Below are 22,577 nucleotides of genomic sequence, written 5' to 3' on the forward strand. Positions count from 1 at the left end.
TTCAGGACAGAAGATAACTGTGTCAATTCTTATCAGCCTCACCATCAGATCAGGGAAAGAGAAGACACTGACAGAATGAAGAAGGAGGACAAAACAAGAACCTTGTCCTTCATAACCTGGAAATTTTGACCTTGAACCAGACACTCCCAACTCTGTAGGTGACTGTAAGGACAATACATACACAGGGAGGGAGCCAACTTTTGGAATGCATGAGTGATGAGCCAAGGAGATGCCAACTAGCTGTCTCATGGCTAAGCTAGTCCCAGAATATTTTATATAAAGACAGCCTTCTGCCTAGGGCCTCTGCCTGAATGACTTCGTGCCTGCTGAGAAGGGTAAGTCTAGAAGCTGTCTGTTGGAATTGTGGTGGGGGTGATGTTCAGCATATTCATAGAAGTGAAGGCTAGGAGAAGAGGAATCTGGGAGCCAAAGAGCTGTGCATGAGCCTTTGAAGAACATCTGAGGACATTGGGGGGACATTAGAAGAAAACTGATAGAGTTTATGAAAAGAGATAGGACTGTGGAGTCAGTGTGCTTGTCTTTCATAATCCTGGCGTCATCCTGAGTAGCAATTTTCCCTTATCAGAACCTTCTTTCCTTGGAAGAGGTATATTAATGATTTATATCTTGTGAGCAGTGTTATGTGAAGAAGGGTTATCTTCTCAAGGGAACATGTAGGTAGACAAATGGAAAACATGTAGCTTTGTCCTTCATTACTATAATTTACAGTTTTCGGGGGAACTAATGGAGAAGTGATTTGTAGGATGCAAATTTTCAATCAGTTCCCCACTGTGCCAATTACTGGGCTACTTGAACAATAGCAGGTCCATTGTAGGACAGCAGAGGAGTGGATGCTGCCCTGCCTTCTGCCTGGCTAAGTGTGGCACTAGAGTGCACATCTGCATCAGATTCTGTTTATAATGCTCCTGCTCAGTAGAACTTTAAGAGTGTCTCAACATCAGTCTTGTAATTAAGAATCTTACATTTAAATTGGATGTGGTAGTGTGTGCCTATCATCCCAACACTCAGGAATTGTGAGTTAGAGGCCAGCCTGGGCTATGTAACTATAAAGCAAGACTTTGTCTCAAAAGGAAAAAAAAAAAAGAAGGAAGGAAACAGAAAGGAAGAAAGAAAGAGAGAGAGAAAGAAGGAAGGAAAGAAAGACAGAGACAGACAGACAGAAAGAAATGAAAGAGAGAAAGAAGGAAAGAAAGGAGAGAGAGAGAGAGAGAGAGAGAGAGAGAGAGAGAGAGAGAGAGAGAGAGACCCTTATACTTTCTGTACTTTTTCAGTTAGTCAATTTTAGGTAATCCTGCCTCTCAGAGGGTTAGAGAGCAAGCATTTTTGAAGCCAACCAATTGTCACATTCTAGGTGATTAAGAAAACCGACTTGCCTCTGCAAGCGTCCCTATCGATCCTGAGTCTATTCAAGACTGGTATGTTTTGTATGTGCATGTCTTTGCATAGATCCCTATGGACCTGTTTATGTGGATTCACATAAAAAAGTCTGATTATGGAGATATAAATCCTTAGTTCTGGATTTGAGTTGCCCAACAACTTACTAGGTTCCTTGCTATCTAATGAATTCTTTGACATTACTTGAGCATAGGCACTGCCTGAGCGCTTGTTCCCATGTGTTCATTTTTACCTATGTGCCAATACATACATGATATCAGTATGTGAGTGTGAGGAAAATTATGGCTCCCATGGATGACAAGTGCTCATTCTGGGCTGAAGTGTTGATACTCCCTATAGGGAGTACCCTCTCTATGACAGGATTTGAGGGAGTAAGGGATTACTGTATAGATTTGTCATCAGTACCCTCTGGTGCTTCATACTGGGCAATTCACCCTCCATGGGAGATTCTGTGTACAGTACATCTAGTCTGGATGTGCACAACTATACAGGTCTCATGATCGGTAGTGCCTGATACTTAGTCCAACAGTAAGTAAAGATTCATGGATGAAGACTGAGAGGAGAGAAGGAAAAGTCAGAGAAGACATAGGCATCCTGTCCTAATTACTGATTCACCCTCCACAACATGCTGCTGACTCTGGTCTCTCTTTCTTCAGGTCCCACTCACCGTGCCTCAGGACCATGTGTGACCAGCAACAAATTCAGTATTGCCTGCCGCTCCCCCAGTGCTGTGTCAAAGGTTCCTCCTTTGGTGCCTCCCAGTTCCTTGGTACCAACAACCAGGTGGTAGGCCCAGTCCCTAGTGGAATGCAAATTTTGGAGTGCCCTGGGCCATGTCCAGTTCAAGTTTCTCAAGCTCCCTGCCACTCCCAGACCACTCAAGAGGAGTGCCAGGCTCCATGCAAGTCTAAGACCTCTCAGGTGAAGGGCCAGGCTCCCAGCAAGTGTAAAACTACCCAAGCAAAGTGCAAGTCCAAGGCAAGCCAGGTGAAGTGTGAGGCTCCCTGCCAGACTCAAGTTTCCTATGTCCAGTGCCAGGCTCCATGCCAGTCTGGGGTTTCCTATGTGCAGTATGAAGTCCCATGCCCTGTTCAGACTTCCTATGTAGAAGGTGCTCCAATTTGTTACACAGAAACTTGTTATGCAGAGTATCCAGTCCAGACCTACATACCTGTTCTAGCTCCTCAACCTGTTACTACTTATGTAGAACGTCCCCTAGTGTCCCAGACTCAGGGAAGCTTTTCCACCCAGTGCCAGTATCAAGGCTCTTACAGAGGCTGCCTACCCCAGCGTCAGTCCCAGGCTTCCTATAGTAGCGGTGCCCCCCAGTTTTACTCAGAGACCTCCTACAGCAGCTGCGCTCCGCAGCGTCAGTCCAGGACTTCATTTAGCACTTGTGCACCCCAGTACCAGGCCCAGCGCTCCTATGGGAGCTTCTATGGGCAGCGCCGGTCTCAGAGCACCGGTAGATGCCTCCCTTCTCGTAGGCTGGAGCCTTCTTACCGCAGCTGTTCTCCACCACGACGGTTTGAGCCCTCCTACAGCAGCTACCTGCCATCAAGATGTTCTCCAGATTCCTGCAATTACTGCACTCCACCCCGGCGCTCTGAGCCCATCTACAATAGCCACAGTTCTCTGCACCCCGGTGCAGGCTGCTCCCAGAAATGTGGACCCAAGTACCGGATAGAGATTTCCTCCCCGTGCTGCCCCAGGCAGGTTCCACCACAGAGATGTCCTGTCCAGATTCCCCCCATCAGAGGACGCTCCCAGAGCTGTGCCCCACGACCATCCTGGGGTAACCGCTGTCCAGAGCCAAGACCACGAGTACAGCCACGTCCCCTCCAAAGGTCCTGCTCGCCACAGCGTCGCGACCCAAGTCCAGAGCTATGCCCGCCACGTCGCCCACTTCCTGCTCCGCGTCTGTATCCACGCCCCAAACCATGGATAAATCCAGAGCCCTGCCCATGTCCTCAAAGGCAATTTTCAGAACCTTCTTTGCGTCCGGAACCACGTCCAGTACCACGTCCAGCTCCACGTGTAGCTCCATGCCCAGCTCCAGGAACTCGTGGACTGCAGTGTGAGAACTCACATCCATGCCCACAGCCCAGGGAGTGTGAAGAGCCCTGTTCACATCCAGAGCCCATTCCTCTTCCAGCTCCATGGTCAAGCCCGGAACCTTGTGGGGAGCCTATCCGTAGTCCCAGCCCCTGCCTAGATCCAAATCCAATTCCATTCCCACCAGATATGGGCTGTCATGAATCCAAACCACACTGCCTCGACACGGAGGGTTCCAGCTGCGGCCCATGTGGTTACAACCAGGGGCAAGAGGGTGGTGCTGGCTGTGGATCTAGTGGTTTGATTCCAGAGCCACAAGGTCTAGGTGGTTGTGGAGACCAGGGAAACCTGGGTGCTGGGTTAAAAGGCGGAACAAAGAGTGCCTATTTTTAAAAGAAGTATGACTGAAGTGTCTCTGTCTGGTGCTCTGAAAATACTGTACTTTCCTTTTTTTTTTTTTTTTTTTTTAGCAGCCACGGTTTCCAATGGGTTCTTGTTTGATTCTTGCCAAAGATTTTCTTTCCTCCCATCTCCTTTGCATGGCATTTCAAGTTTCACACCTGGGTCTCAGACACATCTCCAGCCTCATATCTGATGCTTTTTCCTGTTCACATTTTTAATTCTAGCCAGACCAGCATGGCCACCAGGTACATCCTGAATATTTCTAGGTGTGCTTGTCTTCAAGCCTGTGACCATTCTCTCTTCTTCTATCTAGACCATTTTTCTTCTGTTGCTTAGGATCTAAAATCCAATTGTTTCTCTTCCTTGAAGCCTTCTGTGCCTATTTCTACTCAGAAACCTGTGCTGACTTCCTAAAATTCATGGCTTCAGTCACCCCATCCAGGAGGTCACTACTTTCAAACAACTCTTGAATTGTTATTTCCCTTTCATGTGTGTCTGTCTGATTTGCTAAGTAGATTGTAAACTCTCATCCAAGTACAGTCAGCATATCATTGAACTTCTAGCCTGTTTTGGAGCAGGCAATTTCAGCAAGACCTGGATTTGCTGTCTTAAGCCATATTGTGCCTCGATGGGCAGCTGTAGCAACTGAGACAAGTGGAGGACAGACAATAATCAAGATCATGACATGCTCACAGCCTGGATCCTGAGTAGCATTTTCATTCCTCCTGACTGATGGTGGGGTTAAGCATGCTGTTCAGTGGAGCTGTCCTTTGGCTACAGTTAAAATGTTGCAATTAAACACGGTTTCATATATACTTCTTTGAGGCCATTATTTCATTTTTTTTAAACATTAAAGTTCAATTTTAAATACTCTTAAATAAAAACACTTTCTAACTTTCTTCATTCAGTTCTGGCAAGAAATACACTGACTCTAGATTTAGATTATAGCTAAGATTAAGTTTTGGGTTTTTTTGTACCGGAAATCAAACTCACAACCTTGTACTTGCCAGGCAGGCACTGGTTAATTTTTAACTCAGAACAGTTTTTACTTGATGACAATTTTTGATTTTTATTTGGAACAAATAGAGCCACAAACATTAGCAAGTAATTAATTACTTTTGAAGTTTCATCTTTTGGAACCAGATCTGCCCCAGATTGATCATGTTTTTGCTTAATGTTCAATTCAACCCAACATTACTAATTGATGAAAAGTCAGAATAATATATTGAATTATTTTTATAATAACAGGAAGGTGAATGTTTGTGGAAAATGCAGAATATTACTTGTGTACTATGCAATGATGAACACAGAAATAATTCAATAATGAAACAAAGCAAATCTCAGACAGTAGCTCCCTCTATTATATATACAAGGAAACACTGGTTAGTTTTATTAAAATAGTCATGAACAATTTGAAACTTTTATTAAAACACATCAATTCAATAGAAAGTTTGGAATTGTGGTGAAGTTTAGCTTTCAATTCATTGTCATTACTCTACATATCAAGTCCCCTTTTCCTCCAAGAGAAAGGCAAAGCACTATAAAATCTTTTTAAAAGTATTTATGTTGATGAAGCTAGTCACCTAATGTATTTTTTTCTCCACCAGGATTTTATGGATATCTTTTGTACATGAGACAGTGTTGGGGTAAAAAAAAAGCGCTTTTTAGCTACATTTATCATTTTTATTTTCTGCAAGCAGAAACCACCATTTGTGGCATCATTTGCTTTCTTTCTTTCTTTCTTTCTTTCTTTCTCTCTCTTCTTTCTTTCTTTCTTTCTTTCTTTCTTTCTTTCTTTCTTTCTTTCTTTCTTTCTTTCTTTCTTTCAAGACTTCTCATTACATAGCTCAGATTGGCTTCAAATTCTAGACCTAAAGAGATCCTCTAGTCTCAGCTTCCTGAGTAGCTGGGAATAAAGGCACTGCTAGCCAGGGTATCAGTGCTTTAGCATTCTAAACCATTCACAGACATTCTTGTCCACATTTTTTTAAGACAGGACCTGGTGATAGATGGGTGTTGGCACATATCCAGCTCTAGTAACCATAATTTTCATATAGACACATATTCCATATTTATTCCATAGAGCTTTGCAGTTATTTGAGTAACAAATTCTGGTAAGTAAGTTGATTTATAAATAGCTATCTACTTCCATAACTTCTTAAATTCTGTTAAATTTTATAACCACATGCTTTTATTTGGAGATAACTATAAAATTCTCTCAGAATCACACATTCAAATTTTTAAATAAATACCCAAATAAATTCTCATGTATACCAAGAAGTTGGTTTATATCTTTACCAAAATGGGAAATCAATAATTTCATTTAAAGATTCACAGAAAAATGAATGTTTGAAAGCATCCAAGAAAATTTGACTTTTACAATCAGTGTCATGTAAATTTAAAATATGTTTAATAAAAAATAAAACTTCAATTAAAACCCTTCTCCTAACAAAAGTAATCTTCTTGATTTCTCTTTCCTTCCCATCTAAGAAATTTTATGCAATTAAATTTGGAACCATGAAGTTTCACTAAGCTTACTTTTAGCCCTTGTTTCTAGGAAAGCAAAACTCTGCTGGTCCTTTGTCTCTTAGTGGAAGTACTTATCATCAGGTTAGCACATGTGTCTTTACCAGAAGCTCATGACTTAAAATATGGTGTTTAACTATTAAATGTGAATAATGTCTGGGTATAATTGGCATTAAAAATTTAATAACACCATTACAACTAATTTGTCCAGACAGACTCAATAATATAAATATTTGAACTTTAAAAGAAATATGTATTTAATGACATAAATATTCTAATAAGAATGAGCAAATGTGACTTGGGAGAGTCTAGAAATTTTTAGGTTAATTATAGCAATATGATGACAGATTTTTCAGGTAATTTTTAACTCAGAAAGCCACCAGTCTCCAATTGCTCCATTTACAATATGATGATCATAGGTGAGTGTCAAAGACATTGCATTAGCCATATCAAATTCTTTTCATTATGTGTTAGAACCAGCTTATCCACTGCAGCACTAATTATTAAAATACATACTTGAGGTGGGTTAATAATGGCAGAGCAGTTCTTAATTCCAAACATTCCTAAATTGGAGATTGTAAAAGGGCCATCCTGAAACTCAGGTAATTTTAGTTTATCTTCTCTTGATTTGATTGCTAAAGAAATAGCATCTTAGCAATGGATTCCAGTTTTTTAATATGTGTTTTAAACACAATAGGTTTGATGAGTTCTGAAGATGTACTGACAGCAACAATGACATCAACAACGTAACTTTGCTTTATAACTGTGTCTACCTAAGAAGAATTTGCTTCAGGAACTTTGAAACATGCCAAAGCTGAAGCTGAAGTTATTGACTAAATTTTTACTCTTCTTTTCTTCTAACAACTTGTTAAATTCTTTCCATACCAACAAAATTTCTCCCATATTTATATCAGTAGAGAGGTGGGTTACTGGAGCCTTGCCTGGAGGCATCAATTTATCTGCTTGATTTTGCCCCTTGTTCTGTTTTCTGGCCACCATGAGATAACAGGCATGTAATTATGTGAGACTTCTCACCCAGAGGTTCTGAACTCTACCCAGCCAGGTGCAAGTCCCTAGTGCCACAGTCTGGAGGTGCATCCCTACTAGCTGACTGGGTCCTGGAGGCTCTGAACTCCATGCGGCAAGGCACAGGGACCCAATGCCACACTTCTGGGATGTGTCTCTGGTAGTTTCATGGAAGATCCAAGCTCTGCCCATCCCACGGTCCCAGTGCAAACCATCAGGGGAATACCTGGCTAGCCTCATAGATCACAAAGTTACCAAGCCCTGCCCAGCCCAGAGACCCTGAGCTGTCCTGTAGTAAGTATCCTAGCCTATGGGTCCTGAATATTTTGAGCTTGTCCCATCACAGTGAAAGGCTCAAGCACCATAGTTCAGAGGTGCACCCTGGCTAGCCATGTGGATATTGGAGTATCAAAGCTCTACCCAATGTAGCATTCCAGTGCAATCCATTGGGAGGATACTTAGCCAACCACACAGGTTCCAGAGGAAAATGACAAAATGAAAGAATTAAACTCAGTCTCAGTCCTCCAGCCCACCATGAACAATCCAAGAAAACATTGAAATGGAAGGCACAACTGAACTTTCTGAAATGATAGCAACTGAAGTAAAGAAACTCCTTGGAGTTGTAGAGGAAATCAGATCAGAAATGATCTCCCAAGTTAAAAAAAAAGAAATGAAAAACATTATGAAAGAAATGTTGGATGTATCTAAAGAATATCTAAATAAAAATTAAACACAAATGATGGAAGCATTGAATGAACAATATAAGACAGAACTAGAATACATGAAACAAATTCAGAAGAATATTTAGGAAATTAAAAATTCCATTGAGAGCTGGAAAAACTACTTGAATGAAGATGAAGGTAGACTCTTAGACCCTGAATACAGGGTGGAAACTTATGATCACAAAAGAAAAAGGTCTTTTAAAAATAATAAGGAACCAGGAAAAAATAATTCAACAACTGCAAGATGATTCAAGGGGAAAAAGTATAAGACTGATAGGTATCAACAAAATATTAAGAGTTAACACAAATGACATAAGAAGACTATTTACAGAAATATAGCAGAAAATTATCAAATATGGTAAAAGAATCTAATATAAAGATATATGAGACATAAACACGCAATTAGCCATAAACAAAATAAATCTTCACCCAGACATATAATAATTAGGATCTCAGAAGTTCAGCACAAGAACAAAATAGTAAAAGCTGTCAGAGAAAAAAAAAACAGACCACCTATGAAGGAAAACCTATCAAAATCGCTGCAGACTTCTCAACACAAACCTTCAAGACAAGAAGAGTGTGGGAGAAGTATTTCAACTCCTGAAAGGAAACAACTTCCAACCCAGATTGATGTTTGCAACCCTGCAAAACTATCTTTGAAAACTGATGAAGAAATGAGATACTTCCATGACAGAGAACAATTTTAGAAATTCGTGACCACCAAACCAAGACTATAACAGTACTGAAAGATACTCTAGGAAGAGATAAAGATAATTACAATTCCAAGAACAACATCAGAAGGAAAATACTAATCAGGGAAAACAGAAAAAGTAGAAAATCAACAACAGAAAGATAACTTAACAAGGATAACTCAGTATATATCAGTTATATCTATCAACATAAATGGTCTCAACTCACCAAGAACAGGAAACAGACTGGCATAGTAAATTAAGAAACAAAATATTCTGTGTATAGAAATCACACTTAACTTAAAAGGAAATTCATAGGCCAAAAGTTAAAGAATGGAAAACAATACTCCATGCAACAGGAACCATATTAAGGTTTGGTATTCTCTTTGCAGACAATGTGAGCTTCAAACCAAGAATAATCAAAAGATATCATCTGGAACCAAATATTTGTTAGGGAAAAAGTTGAAAAGGAAGAGATTACAGCTATAAATATATATGCACCAAATATGCAATCATGCAACTATGCAAGACAGTCTTAATTGATATGAAAAATCAAATAATCAATAATGGGATTATAATGGGGGCCTTAATATCTCATTGTCACAAAGTGACAGACCAGCAAACAAAAAATATAGCAAAGAAATAACAAATATTACCCTAATACCAAAACCAGAGAATGACCCAACCGAAAAAGAATTATAGTCCAATCTCCCTAATGAACATAGAGGCAGAAATCCTTAATAAAATACTGGCAAACAGAATGCAACCAGTCATCAAGAAGATTATGCACCATGACCAACTGCTATTCATTCCAGGAATGCAGGGGTGGTTCAAAGTATGCAAATCAATAAACATAATACACCACACTAACAGTGCTAAAGACAAAAATTACATGATCATTTCAATAGATGCAGAAAAAGCTTTTGACAAAATTCAACACTCATTCATGATAAAAACCCTACAGAAAATCAGAATACATTGCATCAATCTGATAAAAGCCATATATGATAAACCCACAGCCAACAACTTACTAAATGGACAGAAACTAAAATCTTTCAACCTAAAATCAGGAGCAAGACAAGGATGTTCATAATCACAACTCCTGCTCAATATAATGCTAAAAACATTAGCCAGATAATTTAGACAAGAGAAATAAATAAAAGGAGTAAGAATAGGGAAGCAAAAATTTAAATTATCTTTATCTGCAGATAATAAGGTAATCTAAAAAGACGATCACCAAAACTCCATTCAGTAATGTAGTGGGATACAAAGTCAACACTCAAAACTCAATAGCATTCCTGTACACACACACACACACACACACACACACACACACACACACACGCATACACACACACACACACACACACACACACAACTCATGAGAGAAGTAAGGGAAACCACACTCTTCATTATAGCACCCAAAAAGATGAAATACCTAGGAATCAATCTAACAAAGGAAACAAAAGATCCATGTATTGAAAATTTCTGTACTCTGAAAAAGGAGATCAAAGAGGTTATCAGAAAACAGAAAGATGGTCCCTCTTCGTGGATAGGAATAACAAACATTGTGAAAACAGCCATTCTTCCAACATTTTTACATATTTAATGCATTTTGAATTGAAATATCATTTGCCACCTCACAGATTCAGAGAAATCATTTCCAAAATTCATCTGGAACCAAAAGAGACCTAAGAACAGCAAAGGCAGTTCTGGGCAACAAAGGCAAGGCAGGAGGCATCACAAACCCTGACGTGAAATTATACTACAAAACGACCATGATAAAATCAGCATGGTACTGAAATAAAAACAGACCTGAAGATCAATGGAATAGATTAGAAGATACAGTCACAACTACAAAGACACTCAGCCATCTCATTTTTGAAAAGGGGATCACACATATTCACTGGAATAAAAATTGTCTCTTTAATAAATGGTGCTGGAGAAACTGGCTTTACACATGCTGAAAACTAAAATTAGACCCATATCTATCACCATTCACCCAACTAAAGTCAAAATGGATCAAAGATCTAAATAGTAAGACAGAAATACTGAATCTTCTGGAAGACAAAGTAGGTAGAAATCTTGACAGCATAGGTGTAGGCTGAGAGTTCATGAGCAAAAATCAAACTGCATGGGAACTACTTCCCAGAATCAACAACTGGGATCTCATTTTATTAAAAAGTTTTTGCATGGCAAAAGAAATCTCCAACAGAGTGAAAACAAAACACATGAATTGGGAAATATCTTAGCTAACTGTCCCTCAGACCAAAGACTTTTATCTAGAACATATAAAGAATTTTTAAAAATCAGAACCCCAAAATTCAAAGACCCAACGCAAAAATGATCATCTAAGGTCAACACACAATTCTCAGCTGAAGAAATACAAATGGCAAATAAATATATGAAGAAAAGGTTCAGCATCATTGTTCATTCAAGAAATGCAAATTAAAACAACACTGAAATTTCATCTTACTCCAGAAAGAATAGGCAAGATCAAGCAAACCACCAATAAAAAATGCTGGAGGGGTTTGGGGAAAAAAGAACTCTTCTCCACTGTTCATGAAAGTGTAGCCTGGTGCAACTACTGTGGAATCCATGTAGAAATTCCACAAAAAGCTAGGACTAGATGTTCCATTTGACTCAGTTATCCTGCTTCTGGGCACATTTCTAGAAAAATTGAAAACATCATACCACAGTGATATATGTGCACCCATGTTTATAGCAGCACAATTTGTAACAGGTAACTCTTGGAAGCAAGCCAAGTGCCCATCAATTGAGGAATGGATAAAAAAGATGTGACATTTTTAAACAATGGAATACTGCTCAGCTATAATGAAAGATTTCATCAAAGCTTCTGTAAGTAAATGAATATGACCTGAGAACATACTCATAAGTGAAATAAATCAAACTCACATGTATAAATACTGTATTGTCTCCTGTGGTGTAAGAAACTAAAAGAGCAAAAATGATTCAAAATCTACAATAAATGTTGTATAACGGTAAGTAATTTCTCAAAGAAGAAAAGTAACTGTGATAGGAGAAAGGGGAAAAGGAAAAAGACATAAATTTGTGGGTAAGGTAGCTGAGACGACTATACTACTAATTATGTTAGTTGTTGGAAAAGAACAGTTAAGACTCATATGATTAAATCAATTTTACATGTCTATATCTGGTAACCTAAACCACCCTTTTGAAGGTAACAGTGTGAAATACTACAACCATTGTTAAATTGCTATCATCCTGTTCTAAAAATCTATACTGTTATTGTTTGGGCTTTGTTTGAGTTTTTGATTTTTGCTTTTCTTTTCTGTTAAGTTAAAAGTAAAAACAAAAATATAGAATGAAAGGCAATAAAGATATATAGTCTACTTTGATTGTTTTAGCCACTGTACAATAACTGCACAAATGTTGTTGATTGGGGTATCTGGGAAGACATCTGTAGAAACCAGAGCTACTGCTGGACTTGGGGGAGGCAAGAGCTAACTGGGGTAGAAGCAACTTTAGAAACCACAAAGCAGTCAATGCTCTTTTAATGATCCTGCTATCTTGTAACTTCCTTTTTATTTGGGTAAGGTTGATTCCTTTCTCTGCAGCCAATTTCTTTTCAAGGCTAACAAGCACCCTACCCTTAGGTCCAGTAGGAGTAGTTGGTGTAGCAGGAGTTTGCAGAATCTGAGGAACAGTGATTACTGATGGTGGGGTAGTGGTGGTGCTTGTGATTTTAAATCAGATACTGTACTTCAGTCAGCTTATAGTCAGCAAATACTGCTATAGCTACCTTTTTTCTACAATGATACAAAATGGAGTTTCTAGTGGGACTTATTTTGTGCCTTCAGGTACCACGATTTTTCCAGATAAATTTCTTTCTGTGCTTCAAAACTAATAGTGATTTTTTTGGTTCTGATTGCCAGTGTCTCCTTAATTTAGCTTCTCACCCACTATTTTCCTGTATCGGAACTCTGTCCCTCATCATGGGAGGAAACAAAAACACACGAAGAAGCACTTGCATGAAAATAGGATATAAGCTACCAGGAACCTGAGCACAAGAAGATGCAACTGTGAAGCAACAGCAGTGGAAGTTGGTGCTGGGGCTGCTTATAGGATCACTACTCCAGAGAAATTCAATTGTGATGTTTAAAGGCCTCAATATTCTCAGGCTTTCTAACTGTGATACAAATAATGGCTTCAATTGGAACATCTCTGGTGCCTTCAACAAGTATCTTTGCCATATAACACTCTTCCAGGCTCTCAAATTCCAACAGTGTCTTTATAAATTTTATCCTCAGCAATTATATCACCCCCATTGATTTTTTTCACCCTTGTTTCTTTTCCCATTGGATTCTGGTATCTTCCTGCATTGTGACTGAAAGAGAAGGTAACAGAAACTTCTGATGCAGAGGCCTGGCATCCCAAAATCTCCAGCAGTAAGTGGTTCCAAGGAGTGGTACAAGAGCAGAGGTTCCAGCTGCACAGTGCCTCGGCCTCCATAGCCAGGAGGCCTGCTGTTGGAAGGAGTCAGCACATGGCCAGTTCTGAGGCTCACACAAATAGCTCCAAGTCTGTCCTGTGAGTCTATCCAAGTCTCTCCACTGAACTCTGAATCCTGTCTCTGTGGCTGCACTCTGGGTCCATTGTACATTAATGTACCACAGAATGTCACTGACTTCTACTTCATAAATGTCCTCAGTCACTCAAGTCACTGATTTCCCATGATTTCATTTCTTTTGGGTAGATATATAAAAATGGAAATGTTGGGTCATGTGTTAAATCCATGTTTAATTTTTTGGCAAACCACCATCCTGTTATCTATAATTGGTACATTATTTTACTACAAATTCCATCAATAGTGCACAAGTCTTATATCCTTTGATTTTTTTTTTAATAAAAGCTATCCTGATGGGTATGAAATGGTACAAATTTTCATTTTAACTTATTTCTCTTCTTAGTATATTGTACTTAATTATCTGATCTTTCCTTAGCCTGGCCCAAGTGGGTTGCCTTGTGAGCTTTCTATTAGTACTTGGTGTCCCTGTCCTCTGTTGGAAACAGGATACGGGGACTATAACTATTGTTCCCCAAGATAGGATTATAGGTCTTCAAGCCTGAGCTGGGCAGGTGACTAAGCCCTGGGGCCATCATCAGAGCCTTAGCTTACTATCTCTGGAAGCAAATAAAGGAAGAAGGGTTCACCTAGAAGCTCTTAAAAAGTACTTGTATCCTTTCAGAACTAAATTATTTGCTGTTTGTTGAAGGTATAGTAAAGGAAGCATCTGATCTTCCTCAGTGCTGTCAGTTCCCATCAAGCATTATAGTCTTAGCAGCATGAGGTGGGGATTGAGGGCAGAAGAGATAGATGCCTCTCCCCCCAGCTCCTGTTGATGAACAGGTGCTGCATGCATATCTTTGGAGGGTGAGCAATGTAGAGGACAGGCCCTTACTTAGAGGGAGTTTGTTCCCTGAGGTCACAACATTCTGTAAAAGATGAAAAGTCTCCACTGAAGAAGATGATAAAGCAGAAGGCACCTGGTGCCTGGAAGGTGTGACTAATTGTCCCCTCCTCACAGAAGGTGGGACAACAGATCTCACAGTTGCAGAGACAGTTGGGAGCCAGGGATTCAGGGCATGACTTTGAGTCTATCTTTCCCTTGTCTGAGGGATATGGTTCTCTGTCTTAAGTCTTCAACTTCAGCTTCACAAAGCACTCAGAATGGGGATTCTATCTATAGTTGGATGGGATGGGGTTTGGTATATGTCACAAGTTGCTCAGGGGAAATGTGAGCCTGTCTGTAGCGTATCTATTCTTTCCTTAGTATACTCCAAACTTTAAGAACAGAGAAATTCCACACCCCACAGATTTTTTTTATACACAATAAAATATCCTTGAGTGCATGAGAAAGAAGTACTGAACTATTCAAGGAATAGTTCAGCTGCTTATATTAGTATACATGGTTAGATAACACTAGTAATTAAAGGACAGGCTGTATACAGCTAATACTCTGTTAGTGTGTAAGAGAATAGCTGGGTAGTGAAGTATACTTGACTACTGGCCATAGTGTTGTCTGGAATTCTGACATGACGAGACAAATCAAAGAATCTGTATGGTTGTGCTATATATTTGTCTGGAAAATATGCTGTTTCTTGATTATCCCTGTGCTTCACATAGGTAGCATCTAGGTAATTCCCCCCAAAACACGGTTTCATGATCTGGAAAATGAACTCAGAAGCAACTAAAGAGCTAGAAATATGCCAATCTGTGCCAAATTCACTAATCATGCTCCTTACTACCTATTGTCATAAGAACCCTAAGCTGGACAACATCTTTCCTCTCTTCTCGAGTGTTACATATTTATCAGGGAGGAAAGTGTTTATTACCATGCATCAAGGCATTCAGAAACTGTGACTGATACTGGAGATTTTACAGTAATCAAAGCAGAAAATCACTATGATGAGGCTTCAACCAAGGAGACACAGTGTACATGAAGACCTTAGGATAAGCAGAATAGTGCATCCAGTGCTAGAAGAGGCAACTATACTTAAGAGATAGAAAAGGAAATAAGTTGATGAATGGAGAAAGGAGGAGAGGGTTCCAGGCAGAGATGACAGCAGACATGTTGTTATCACAACTGAATTAGTGACAAAGGAGAGAGGAATGGATTCTCGTTAGCTAAACGTGTTTCCTGATGCACAACAGTGTATGGAGGCTTTCTGCTGGTCTCAGAAGTCCATTTTAAGTACTGATCTAATGAACTTTTTATAAACACCTTGGAGAAAGACTTGAAATGAAACTGACTTATATTTTGGGTGACTTCAAGTTATGAGAAAAATGAAGTATAATGGCTGATTCAACAAGAGTTAGAATCATGGAATCAATATGACACAATAAAATGTTACATGAAATTCATCATGAAGCTCAGAATTGAAGATACATGTCAACTGTACTTGCAATGATGAGTGGATATATGTATAGCTGCATGTGTGAAGAAATCTCAGTTGATTAAAATTTCATTATGGGATGAGTGGAAATCACCTGTTTCAAATGGTGATGGACTCTTGTTATTAGTTACTATACCTAACTTGTCATATCTGAAAAAATAAAACTTTATGTTCTAAATGTCTCTTATTCTTTTTGACTCAGAGAGTGTAAACTGGCCCTGAGTTTATGACAAAATGAGTGAGGCCAGGGCAAATGACGTTCGCTGTGCCAGCCACCACCTGAGGCAGAACTCTTTTCCCATTTTTCTAACAACTTGAAAAAACATTCATTCCATTTTCAACAAAAACAAAATCTAAGGAGGTTAAGTAGTTTTTCTGGGCATACATCTAAGACCAGTTAGTTCTAGGATAAGGCTATAGCCTTATTTTGCTCCAAATTTGGTCTACTTCTCCTGTGGACAAAGAATATTGTTATCTTTGCAAAAGAGTATCATATTTTCATCTCCCATATTTGAAGTGTTTTCATCCAGGGAAAGAATATCCCTTTTAGTAAAATCCAGGAGCTTAAATTCCATTAAAAAAATCATTAAGGGAATGCTCTTACTAGAAATAAGGAAACAATTATAAATGTTTGAAATGGAATGTACTACTTATCCATGCATTCAAGAAGGATATATATAAATATAATTTGAGATTTTATTATGTACCACTAACTATTATGAATGCTTGGGACACAGTCATGCACAAAACTGAAATAAATTATTTAAAAATATTTTATACTTGATTTGTCAGTAAAATATTCACTCCTAAGAGGGTAGATAAAGGTAAACGGAAATGATTGGTTTAAAGAACTGCTGCTCAGTGAAGATGCAAGCCAGCAGGTAAGTCAAGTCCCAGGTTGAGCAGACACCAGGTGAACTGAAGAGATGCACACAGAGGAATGTATTAGATTAGTCTTGGGTAGTTTCATTGGAGAGGAATTTACGGAAGTAAGGATTGTGTAATAACAGAAAAGAGAGGGAGGGGGGAGTGGTTGTGGGACATTACTTAGGAAATTGTTGAGTCTAGAAAGAATAAAAGGTTGTGAGACAAAGAAGCTTCAATATCATGGTGGATACTGGGTTAAAGGACAGTAAGGTAGGCAGCTATCACAATGATCACCTGTATATTGATGCCACACAGCCAGTTTGACATTGGCATTGCTCCTCAGGTGAGCTAGAGGGAGAGGAAATACCAGAGAGGGGAATATTTGAAATCATTCAGAAATCCTAAGTAGGCTACATCAGGATTGAGTCCTTAGTCACTGGAAGATGTCGTAGCTTGACACAGCCTGAACTGAAATGTTGAGTTGCACAATCAATTAATTAAAGAGTCATTTCCCCACAATACCTCACTACAATTCTTTAGATGTCTATTTTGTTCCATCAGAAATCCATAACGTTAAGTGAAATAAATCAGACAGACAAATACACATGGTTTCTCTTATATGAGAAACCTGAAATGCAAATAAATTTTAAAAAATAAAAAGACAGATAATAGCAAACAGAGAGAAAGATCTTTTGTGAAAGTAAAGGATCCTTTTGTGAAGGAAAGACTAAGAGACAGAGGGATAGAGAGGAGAGAGGAAAGGGCTGAAAAATAATTCAGATGTGTAGTATACATGTACCAACTTCCCATGATGAGTGTAATCGTTATGCACTGAAAACTTGTAGTAATAAAGTAAAATTAAGACAAAAGAAGTCCAGAATCTATTCTCAGTAAGCATAGCTTTAATCTTTAATAATGCAAAACAGAATTTTTCAAGTTCAGGTCTACTGATACTTTGGGATAATTCTTTATTATGGCTGTTTTGTACATTTTAGGGTATGTGACTATATCATTGGCTTCTACTTGCTAGATGACAGTAGCTGTGATGACCGATTATGTCTGTAAATTGTCCAATGTTCTTTCAGGATAAAGGTAAAAGAGAAGGATTAAAAGTTCATTTTTCTTTTCCCCACTATTAAAAGGAAAAACGTCAGGCTCTGTCCTTGAGGAGCTGCCAGTTCAATAGAAAGTCATGTCTTGCCCTAGTGTCTGTTTCAATGAAATGTTATTTGTTAAAAGTAAAAAAGTTCTGTAAATACAATTTTATAGGCCTATAGAGGGTTTTAACTTTCCTCCCCAAGGGAGTTGTGACCTGACTATGGAAGAATAAATTACCTTGGCCTTTATGGCTATTATGAGTAGATCATCTGTGATTGTATTTATGATCATTATTTGAGAAACTTGTCATATATCTCAGAATATGGACTTTCTAAACTTCCTTCTTAGTCTGCTATGAAATGCCAAGGGCAAAGTGAAAAATATTACAAGCAGAAATTTCAGTTGCCTTAAAAAATTGTAACACATGGTATTTTGTCACAGAAAGAAGTTATTTGTATTCTTAGTTGGTTAACAGGGTTAATAGGTAAAAGAAAAAGTTACAAAACACAAAAAGCCTCTAAGAGGGCCTTTGGTAAGCATGTTGGCTCTCTTTTCCAAGGTCCTGACTAAATATCATGGAATATTTGAGAATAAAAAAAATATGAATTAGAGATACTAGTGTGAATGAGTTGGGAAAATTTGGGGCTATCAGTTAAAAATGAAGAGTTTCTGAAATTGTTCATGTGTGAGAATTTAATCAGAAACACTGTATATTAGGCTCTCCTGACTTAAGTAGTATTTACTGGAGATAAGCTTAATTCTCTAAGAAAGTTAACACTTTCAGTTCCTTTGTTGTAAATTCTTAATGGCAAGAATGTTTTAGAATTCAGAACTCTTAGCTGGGGATATAGTACAAGCACCTGCCTTGCAAACACAAGGTCCTGAATTTGATTTCTTGCATTAAAAAATCAGAACTCTTTTTATAGGATGATAATACAATGAATAAAAATTTTCAGTATATTTCATAAATGACCATGTCTAATCCCAAAGCTGGTAAATTGGAACAAAGAATTCTACCACATTTTAGGTAGCATACATACATACTTATTATTTTGGGATATCAAGGATCCTATTCCTTAGAGCGGGCATTAGTATTTCTATAACAGAATATAGGAACATTTTCTTTAGGGTGAGTTTACAGTTAGTTCAGGCTAGTTTTTATTTTCTTATCAAATAAGTATTGACAATAAAAAAAAACACTCACAACACTTATGGGTTTGTAGATTTGGAGGCAAACACGGGACTATGGACCTGGGGTAGTATTTTGGGAGGTTTATTGGCAATGGTACCATTTCTTCTCATTCCTTACTTCTATTACCTCTGTCCCAGATTTTCCCTAGAATCTTCTTCCATAGTAGAATGTAATGTGAATTCCATTATATTTCCTGATAAATAAAACAACAAACATAAAAACAGCAACAATAAAATTAAACTAAGGTGTTCAGTATATTTCTGGAGGATAATTGGCCTAACACTGACCCCCACAAATGAAGCAGTCTGCTCTTCACCCTTACTTTGAAGACCATCTGTCCTCTTTTGCCCCATACACATTCGCAGGGTTTCTTCCTTATATGATGCCTACTCTCCCGACCTCAAAATTTCCACAGATCTAGATGCTCTTACCTTTTAAAATCTGTGTCTAATCAGGTGTGTATAATACATTTTATCTATCTCTTCAGAATTTCTCTTTGCTTCCCCTCCAAAGCTAATTTGTATCTTCCCTCTGAAAATGTAGCAACATTTATTAACTTTTTTTTTGTATTTTTCCTGTTTGGAATGTATTAATTCATTGGTCTTACGATTTGGATGATTTTCATCAAACTTTGAAAATTCTGACCTTTATTTTGAAATATATTTCTCCTTTCATTCTATTTTTTCTTTCTGTGAGTCTAAGTAAATGTATTCTGAACTACAAGATATTATTTAATAGTTGCAGTCTTGTGTTCATATCTTTTCAATATTTCTCATCTTTTCCAGTTCATCTTCAGTAATTGTTTTTCAAGTTCAAGTGCACTAATTTGCTCTTCTGTAGTTTACAGAATATTGAGACCATTCATTCAGTGGCTTTTATTAAAATTACATTTAATTTTGAGCTTAAAACTTTTTATTGTACATTAAAAGTGTAAATTTGCCTCTATTTATCCATCTGTCTTACTTCTAGTTCTACATCTATCTGTAGCTCTATCTATCTATATTTTTCTATTTATCCCTTTATTTATGTATCCATCATTTTCCTGAATGTTGAAACATACAGCACATTATCCTGGCTACTTTTCTTTCACCATACTAATATTTTCTTAATCTTTCAAAGATGACCCTTTTTATTAATCATGATCTCCACTTAAAAGAAGTTAATACTTTGCTGAGTTTGCAGAGTGGTTTTGTCTCAACCACTATACTGCAAATGTGCACCCCCCCCCCCACACACATATACAGACCAGCCATAACTCAAAAATGTGGAATTTTACATTAAGCCATGCATAATCAAATATATAGATGGAAAACCATTGTTATCTAAGATGGAAACAATGAAGGAGTCGTGTGACCAGGATCCATAGGCATGAACATATGACGGTGAGGCCAGTCATCACAAAATGGCAGAGTATTCCAGGAGTGGTGCTGTTTCTTTCTGCCTACTCTGAGCTCAGTGAATGGAAGGTAGATGAGGATTTTCCAATCATCACCTGTCACAGCACCATATGGGTGGAGGAGGCAAGTCTTGCCATGCCAGAGCCCTGCCTCACACCCTGGGAGCAGAGCTCAAGTCAGAATAAAAAGGCTCAGGGTCAGAGTGTTTCCATCCACTCACCTCTTGAAGTATCCAGAGATTCTGTGCTGCTTGTGACCTTGGTAAGTGTCCAGTGGGAACAGAAGCAGGGACTTCTCAGAGGTATGCTCAGACCAGAGCATACGAAAACCCAGGAACTTGAATTGTGCTTGGCAAGGAAGAGAGGAGCAAGAAAATTTGAAAGCAGAGGGTGATAGGTAGAGTAAGATCAAGAGCAACTGGGAGACTTTTAGAGCTGTGTGCTACAGTTTTAGAGAAACCAAATTGATTATAGTAGCTGATGATGTTTTTGCGATTGCAGGTAATAAAAATACTGGCCACTAGATTATCCTAACATGAGTATGTGATGGAAATATAATTTTGGAAATATAGCCATGTCTAGTTTTAGAAAAAAAGTGCTGAGGACATTGGTACTTAGAGGAAGAAAGACATAAGAACACCTGTGGGTCTGGTTAGACCTCACAAGAAGATTGCTCGGAGGAACAGAGCCTTGGATTAGTAGTCAGGAAACTAGAAACTGATCAATAATGCACTGATAACATTAGGCCAACAAATTCACTTCTTTTGATTTTACGTTCTTCATTCATATGTTAACTTTGTTGGGACAAGTTACTGCAAGTTGCTTTGTAGTTACAGTTCTTCATATTCTTCAAAACCAAAATGTTTTCAAATTTCTTCCAAAAGGAAATACTTTTTTTTTTTTTCTTAAAGAGTGCTTCATACCCAAACTGCTCCCTGTAATGGATATTTTCAGAAATCTTGGTGATGTGTCAGAATGAATGCTAACACTAGACAAAGTTTACTTCTGTGTCATTTCTCCTACACTTAGAGATTTTAATTAACAGTCACTCTTCTTGTGTTTGGAGATTATATGGCTTGACAATTTCTCAAATGAGCTTTAAAATAAAACTCAGAAGGAAAGGACCTAACAGACTACAAAGAGGGATTAAAAAAAGTCAGAGGTAATTTTCCTGACTTTCAAAATGAGAGAACCAGAAATTGAGCTGAAGTAATCAGTGTTCAGTGCTAAAGTGTACTGTGGTCTGATATGTGTTTTACTTTCCCTCAGCTCCTGCATCTCTACCACCAAGATGTCCTGCCAGCAGAACCAGCAGCAGTGCCAGCCACCTCCCAAGTGCCCTCCCAAGTGCCCTCCCAAGTGCCCCACCCCAAAGTGCCCCCCGAAATGTCCCCCTAAATGCCCCCCAGTCTCTTCTTGCTGCAGCCTGGGTTCCAGTGGCTGCTGTGGCTCTAGCTCTGGGAGCTGCTGTGCCTCCGGAGGTGGTGGCTGCTGCCTGAGCCACCACAGGCCTCGCAGATCTCTTCGACTCCGACACCGACACCAGAGCTCTGGCTGCTGCAGCAGTGGCGGTGGCGGTGGCTGCTGCAGCAGTGGTGGTGGTGGTGGCTGCTGCAGCAGTGGCGGGGGCGGTGGCTGCTGCAGCAGTGGCGGTGGTAGTGGCCAGCAGTCTGGGGGCTCTGGTTGCTGCTGCTGACCTGAGCCAAACGACCTCAGAGAAGCAGTGCTGGAGGAACCAACATGCAGAAAACCTGTTCCTCCCTGCTCACCCTCCCTCCTTTATCTGTCTTCATTGTCCTAGGCTCTGAAAGGATGAGCTGTTCCTTTGGAAGGTAATGATTTACTTCCAAATGGTCAGTTTCTCACTCCTCTTCTATATTTCTAAATAATAAAGTATTCCCTGCAGAGCCTCACCAGCCTCTTGTTTCTTTTGTCAGCATCATTCTCACAGGTCAGAGTTAGCAAACAGGGTTCAGCCTCACCCCTTTTGGGTCAGAGTCCGGTCTGTTAGTACTGTAATGGATGCTATTATGGTTTAGAACTAAAATGAACCCCAAGAGACATCTGTTGACGTATGAAGCTTTTGGAAGTGGATTGGATCATGAAGTTTCTACTATTCTTAGTGAACTGATCTATTCATCAGTTCACTAGCTAAATGTGCTATTAGGATGTGGTGCCTTTTCTCAGGCTCTTCTCTCTCTCTCTCTCTCTCTCTCTCTCTCTCTCTCTCTCTCTCCTAGTATTACTACTAC

The 22,577-nt window shown here is 38.9% G+C and overlaps 2 protein-coding genes and 1 pseudogene across 3 annotated transcripts; 2 read left to right on the plus strand and 1 right to left on the minus strand.

The window, feature by feature from the left end:
* Positions 1-311: 311 nt before the first annotated feature.
* Positions 312-4,688, plus strand: Kprp (keratinocyte proline rich protein). 2 transcript variants are annotated; one of them, XM_063253670.1, is made up of 2 exons: positions 312-335; positions 2,073-4,688. In XM_063253670.1, the coding sequence occupies exon 2, from the start codon at positions 2,098-2,100 to the stop codon at positions 3,862-3,864; it is 1,767 nt and encodes a 588-aa protein (XP_063109740.1). In that variant the 5' UTR covers positions 312-335; positions 2,073-2,097; the 3' UTR covers positions 3,865-4,688. The 2 variants fall into 2 exon arrangements, with proteins under 2 accessions (XP_063109740.1, XP_063109747.1); XM_063253677.1 differs by lacking the exon at positions 312-335 and adding an exon at positions 764-1,436.
* Positions 4,689-6,751: 2,063 nt separating this feature from the next.
* Positions 6,752-13,478, minus strand: LOC100731068 (dihydrolipoyllysine-residue acetyltransferase component of pyruvate dehydrogenase complex, mitochondrial-like; annotated as a pseudogene).
* A 6,992-nt stretch (positions 13,479-20,470) lies between these two features.
* LOC134472126 (late cornified envelope protein 1A-like) lies at positions 20,471-22,238 on the plus strand. Its single transcript, XM_063233174.1, has 2 exons — positions 20,471-20,587; positions 21,595-22,238. Exon 2 carries the CDS (start codon positions 21,617-21,619, stop codon positions 22,019-22,021), a length of 405 nt encoding a protein of 134 aa, XP_063089244.1. The 5' UTR covers positions 20,471-20,587; positions 21,595-21,616; the 3' UTR covers positions 22,022-22,238.
* The last annotated feature ends 339 nt before the right edge of the window (positions 22,239-22,577 follow it).

This window comes from Cavia porcellus, unplaced genomic scaffold (assembly GCF_034190915.1).
Source record: "Cavia porcellus strain 051 isolate PalLab524CR breed Dunkin Hartley unplaced genomic scaffold, mCavPor4.1 scaffold_1, whole genome shotgun sequence".
In the NCBI taxonomy this organism is placed as follows: domain Eukaryota; kingdom Metazoa; phylum Chordata; class Mammalia; order Rodentia; family Caviidae; genus Cavia; species Cavia porcellus.